This window comes from Centroberyx gerrardi, chromosome 19 (assembly GCF_048128805.1).
Source record: "Centroberyx gerrardi isolate f3 chromosome 19, fCenGer3.hap1.cur.20231027, whole genome shotgun sequence".
NCBI classification, from domain to species: domain Eukaryota; kingdom Metazoa; phylum Chordata; class Actinopteri; order Beryciformes; family Berycidae; genus Centroberyx; species Centroberyx gerrardi.
Genome location: NC_136015.1, coordinates 20,372,998 through 20,379,078, shown reverse-complemented (window position 1 = coordinate 20,379,078; position 6,081 = coordinate 20,372,998). Strand labels below are relative to the sequence as shown.

Here is a 6,081-nt window from a genome sequence, read left to right as displayed (position 1 = left end):
TACTATGTGCATTTCCCATGATTCTTCATTGTTTTTTGTAGTCTCTTGAGTTCAGCATACCAAAATACTGTAAAATCAGGTGGTATGGTGTTGAAGATTTCTAGACATCAGCCTTTGCAATCACATTGACCACTTGAAACCAATAAGTTTGATTTAACTTGATTGAACTTCAATTCACATTATTTAGTCTTTACTATGCTGTTTAGTGTTAAAGCCAAATCCCCCTTTGATTACAAGCCAATGAACCACTAAATCTTGTTTAGCATTGGTTACTGTTAAGCATACTTTGTTCTTTATTCTATTTTATACTTTACCTTTAAGCACCTTTTCTTTTTGTGTAGTACTATTTCATAACCTTAAAATGACATTTTCCTTCCAGAATAGAGCATTATTTACTTTATTGTTAAAATATGTATCAGTAGTTTTACTGTTAAATTGCTCTTCTATGATGTAGTTCTCTGGTAAATATGCTGAATATGCAGAAGACTATCTTTCATCTTGTTGTGTACTTAACATCTTTCTCTCAGTCGTCATTCCTTCCTTCCAACTGTTCATCATCTGTGTTTATCTCAACGTCACAAAATTGGTTACAATTGCAGTATTTCATCACTAACCATAATAAATTTATCAGGGAAACCAGGGCAGAAAGAAAGAAAATATTTTTTAAAAAAAGTATATTTCTGCCACATAGAAGTGTAAAATTCCAGGCTTTGTGAGTTGTATGTGAAATGTCTTTATTTAGAGGGCAAAGAGAGATAAGAAAACACCAACATGTTTGAAATCCAAGAAAACAGCATGTCTGACATCGCACAAAGTGATTTTTGCTTCACGCATTTACTGCATGCATTTGTTGTTTACTGTTTACAAAAACCTGACAGTAAGTATAGAAATATTAACATTGGTGAGCATTCAACAACACTGTAGGCCTATATGTGAATGCAAAAAAAAACAACAACATAAAAAGTACTTCTATAAGTGCTGTAGATCTGATGCAGATGTGGCTCAAATAATATTCACAAGTAATTCTTAGTGTTTGATTTAACCTGCTTGGAGTACCAGCAGGATGGTGAATGCAACGAATGAAAGTCTAGGCTGCGCTGTTTTCCAGTATAATAATGACTGCAGAGGATGGATGACATTGCAGGGAAGAGCACTGCCTGTTTCCAAAAGTCATCTTGATCAAATTCAGCCTAAGGGATAAACAGGAAATAAGACGCAATCTCTGCGACCAGAGAGCCAGGTAAACCAAATCAACACGGGCCTGCTGGGAAAACTGATTATATCAGAACACATCGGACCAAACATACATTACTGGGATAGAAAATAAAAGGAATTATATATAACCAGCTATTATACAGTATTTTACACAAATGAGTAAATGGTTCATTTGTTTTTAGTGTTATTTATTCATGTAATTCATCCATATATACATTCATTCATACACTTATTTGGCTAATTATGCATTTGTTTACTTGCATTGAGGAAAAAAAAATCCAGAAAACATAGAACCCACACAGTAAAACATTAAGCATACAAACACTAAATCAGTGGTTACCATCCTAAGAAATGGGGTTTAATTTTAAGGAAAATGAATTATATTAAAGAGAGACAAAGAAATAAGTAGTGTGGTGTAATTAAACCAGTTTCCTGCATTGTTTCTACTAAACTCACAAAAGAAAACGTCATTAAATCCTGCTTCCACTGGGTCTCACTGGTGTAACAGACATGAAATGTGTGTTTGATTGATGCAAACACCGGTTGGCCTTTCTCCTACAGACGTGGATTCTAGCAGGACTGAGTTTGGGAGGCCCTGAGGAGAACAGACAGGGAACCACTGATCAAAATGACAGCAAGTGAGAGACTGACTTCACACTCTCCATGTCTTTTGAGAACGGTCTCTGGTAGCTCAGGTGTGAACCAGCCGCTTTATTTATCCTTCACCCTCTGCCTCGTGGAGACAGAATGGTTATCTGCACCGCCATTAAACTGCTGCATTATTATTTACTCTTGTATAACTCATGTTCTCATGTATATAGGCTACATACAGTATGTACATAGTGACTTGGCCTCCAGCTATACTAAACAATCACAGCAGCAGTCTGATAATGCTCTGACAGCGCTGGAAATATATGGAGAGAGAATAGTGCCAGCAGAGATTGTATTTGAATACATTTGAATTTGTCATGCTCATAAGGAACCGTTGAGCTCAAACAATGAATTTGTTTGAATAAATTAATTCAAAAGTTTAATCCGTAAGGAAATTGAATGCAATGGTTTCAAACTGAATGTGATTCTTTTGTTGAATTTAGCTTTTAACTATATTTTCATGTTCAGTTTTCGCAATTCAGGTTAAGCTCTCTGAGACACATATTTGGGGGCTTAGGAAAAGCAAACGAGCGATGATTCAATCCAACTTGGTCTACTAGTCAGCTAGTTTTCACAAGCTAGTTGAAGTTTCACCGTCACTAGCTGAGAAAACAGAATTTAAATTGAGAAAAATGAATTTGAAATTATACACTACCAGTCAAAAGTTTGGACCTACGCATTTTTCTTTCTTTTTTTACTATTTTTCACATTTTAGAATAATAGTAAAGACATCAAAACTATGAAATAACACAGGTGGAATTATGCAGTGACCAAAAAAGTGTTAAACAAATCAAAACTATCTTATATATTTTTTTTTTTTTTGCCTTGATGGAAAGGCAAAGGCTTTGGAAAGAAATTCATACATAGGCATCAACTGCACTATTTATATTTGTCTAAGAAACAAACTTCAAGCATTTAAGCATAAGCCTTTAGATCAAAATGGCTTTAAGATAATGAAAAACATAGCACATTCAATCAGGTGGGTCCAAACTTTTGACTGGTAGTTCAGTTTAAAGTTAAATTCAATAATCACCATATTCAGTTCCAGGCCATTGCATTCAATTTCAAATTCTGCATCACAAATCCAATGTTTGAATTCATTTATGGCACCAAAGTCTTTCCACAGTTAGAGGTACAGTATGTCAGTACTCATGTGAAGTGGTTCCTATAACAAAACACAGAAACTGCTCTTAACATTAGCGGAGTCATCATAGCATCTTACTGAACTGAGTGTCCTGCCCCTTGTAACTTACGCTGATGTTGGTGGAGGGCGCCGCCTCCATCCGGCTGCGCTGATCCCGGGTGTCGTTCAGCGGGCAGTCGCCGGGCGCCCGGCACCAGAACACCTGCCGGTACGACTTCCTGAAGTTCTCCGACAGGAAGGCGTAGATGATGGGGTTGACGGAGGAGTTGCTGTAGGCCAAGCAGTGGGCCACCATCCTGAACACGAAGGAGGCCTGGTTGAGGGGGAAGGAGCCGAACTCCACCCACAGGTGGACGATGTGGTGGGGCAGCCAGGACAGACAGAAGACCACGACCACCACGAAGACCGTCTGGGCCGTCTGTGGGGGAAAACACAGGGAGATGATGCTGGTTTATATGGAAGAATACGACATGTAAGGGAATACAAGAGACAGAGGCAACACTTTATGTGGATCAGGGTCGGGGCCATTCATGAACTGAACTGAGAATGCATGGGAAAGTCCAGTTCAGTTCCTGGAGTTGGAATTGGAAATGGAATTGCACCCAGCTCTAAGGAAATAGAATTGGAATTGAATTGGAATCTAGAATGTGAATTGAATTGGAATGACAGAAAACAGAATTGAATTCCATAAAATTCCATAAAATTCCACTTCTAAGTGAGAGTTTGTCTTGACTCGCTAAACATTGTAAACAAAAAAAACATGGAATTTCACAGAATTTCACTGAATTAAATTCAACTTCCTGAAATTCCAATTCAATCCCAATTCTGTTTCCTGTAGGTTTTTTCAAATTCCAATTCCAATTCCTCAGCTGAATTGAACTGGAATTGATGAGTTCATTCATGAACTGACCCCGACCCTGATGTGGACAGTCCAATGTTGATACCGGTACTCAACTATCAGGTGACAAAAAGTAGATGCTTAACAAAGAGACACTTGCTGCATCTCTACAGAATGTGTAACCCTAAATCTGACCTTAGCCTAACCCAAAGCTAATATTAACCCTTGTCCAGACATCAAATATATATTATATACTGCCTTTCACACTAGCTTCACCGACACTCAGTAGACTTTTTACTGACACATTATAGCCACTTGATAGGAAGTTGAGTATTAGCATTGGACTATCTGGTAACACTTTCCAATGGCCTTATTCCAGTGTATTAACCTGTGTATTAACCTGTATTAACCTAGGTGAATACACTGGAATAAGGCCATTGGAAAGTGTTACAACTATCCAAATAAAGTGTAACTGAGACAGAAAGAATTGCTCTCACTGACCTTCCTTTTGGAAATCTCAGATTTTTTGGATATGTTCTTCAGCTTTTTGTGCAAATGGTTTAAAACCTGCAACAGATAAGAGGCATCATGATGGGGCTTGTTCGATTATTCTAAATAAGTGACTTAACTTAGTTAACTTTTTGCACAACATTCTGTTCTTTGTTTCTCCATTTTGCAGATTTGAAAAGATATTGTAATAAAATTGATTGCAACGAGGTGACTTTTTTCTCTCTCCACGATTTAACGCAAAGCAGTCAGTCAACACTATGCCAGTGTTTCTGTATGTTCACACCAGCAGACTTAATTTAACACTTTTAGATAGTTTAGAAGAGTCGCTCCAGAGCCATTTCAGCTGTATGAATGGACAAACAACTCTCCAATCAACTATACAATAATTGTCACTGTAAAATCAACACTTATTATCACTGGAAATTTTGATTTTAGGCATCATGACTAAATTTGCTGACATCTAAATTTGCTGTGTTGCGTGGATTTGATCCAATCCTGAAAATTGAACCAAAATCCTGCAGATTTTGCTGTGCGCACTTAATCCTGAAGCATGCGAACCCACCTTTGCGTAGCAGACAGATATCAGAGCCAGAGGCAGGAGGTAACCAAAAACAAAGGTGCACACCACGTAGACCTTCCTGTGCTGGTCCGGCCAGTCCTCCCAGCAGAAGGTGGTGTTGTCTTTTCCGTCCACGATGCTCTGGTAGTGAGCCACCGGAGCTGCCATGACCAGAGACAAGACCCAGATCAGCAGCACCCCGAGCAAGGCGTGCCTCCCCACCCGGATCGAGGAGGACTTCCTGGCGTGGACGATGGCCACGTAACGGTCCACGGACATCGCCGAGAGAGTAAAGATACTGACCAGCATGGAAACTGTGAAGAAGTAGTGGATGAACTTGCAGATGAAAGCCCCGAGAACCCATGTGGGCAGCATGTAGATGGTGGACTGGAAGGGGACGCAGAAGAGCAGGTAGGACAGGTCGGCCACGCTGAGGTTGAGGATGAAGATGTTGGTCGTGCTCCTCGGCTGGCCGGGCTTACTGCGCGCCAGCACAGTGATCACCAGCGTGTTCCCGAGCACACCGAGGATGAAGATGAGTCCAAATATGAGAAGGGAAATAAAGTTATCTATGCCCATTCCCCATAAAAGTTTATCTGGCAGCCTCATAGTGTTGGTATTCAGCGGTTGGCTCTGGTTATCAATCAGCAAGTCCATCTTCTCAGGTGACTAATCAATCTAAAGGAAAAGTCACATGTCGCCATTGAAGAAGCTTCGCCTTCACATGAATCTCAGTTTGTGACAGACGCCTCATCTTGCACAGCTCTTCTCCTGGGTTTTCTCCTAAAGGTTGGACAGAGCCGATACATGTGTAGGATACTCCCTGCCTTCCCAAGCGACGTCACCATGCTGTGCGCATCGCATCCCACCAATAGCCTACCTGTCCAGCGCCTTGCAGGCATTAAATAGGAATAAAGAGCACCGCGCTTTTACACTGCAAAAAAACATACATATTAACAAGTCACTTAATCCAATATTGAGTTTTAGTTTTCTCAAAACAAGTGGAAAAAAACAATATGTCAAAGGGGGAGATAATTCAATTTTTTCTTCAATCCAACTTGTTTCAAGATTTTTTTAAAATCATGTATCATTTTCTTGATTGTAGTGATGCGATCTGCGTTATTCTGCCTCGTTTCAAGACACTTCTAGAAAATTGCAATGGAA

The 6,081-nt window shown here is 39.6% G+C and overlaps 1 protein-coding gene across 1 annotated transcript; it reads right to left on the bottom strand.

Annotated features, from left to right (window-relative positions):
• Positions 1-3,074: 3,074 nt before the first annotated feature.
• Positions 3,075-5,574, bottom strand: galr1a (galanin receptor 1a). Its single transcript, XM_071894929.2, has 3 exons — positions 4,921-5,574; positions 4,350-4,415; positions 3,075-3,428 (listed from the first exon to the last, which is right to left on the bottom strand). The coding sequence occupies exons 1-3, from the start codon at positions 5,572-5,574 to the stop codon at positions 3,075-3,077; spliced, it is 1,074 nt and encodes a 357-aa protein (XP_071751030.2).
• Between the last annotated feature and the right edge of the window lie 507 nt (positions 5,575-6,081).

Bases quoted from the DNA above. Each gene is read 5' to 3' on its own strand.
- galr1a (XM_071894929.2), bottom strand. From the start codon at position 5,574: ATGGACTTGCTGATTGATAACCAGAGCCAACCGCTGAATACCAACACT. The intron at 4,416-4,920 runs GTGGGTTCGCAT...TATCTGTTGCAG, and splicing joins TATCTGTCTGCTACGCAAAG to GTTTTAAACCATTTGCACAA. The intron at 3,429-4,349 runs GTCAGTGAGAGC...TTTCCCCCACAG, and splicing joins CTGAGATTTCCAAAAGGAAG to ACGGCCCAGACGGTCTTCGT.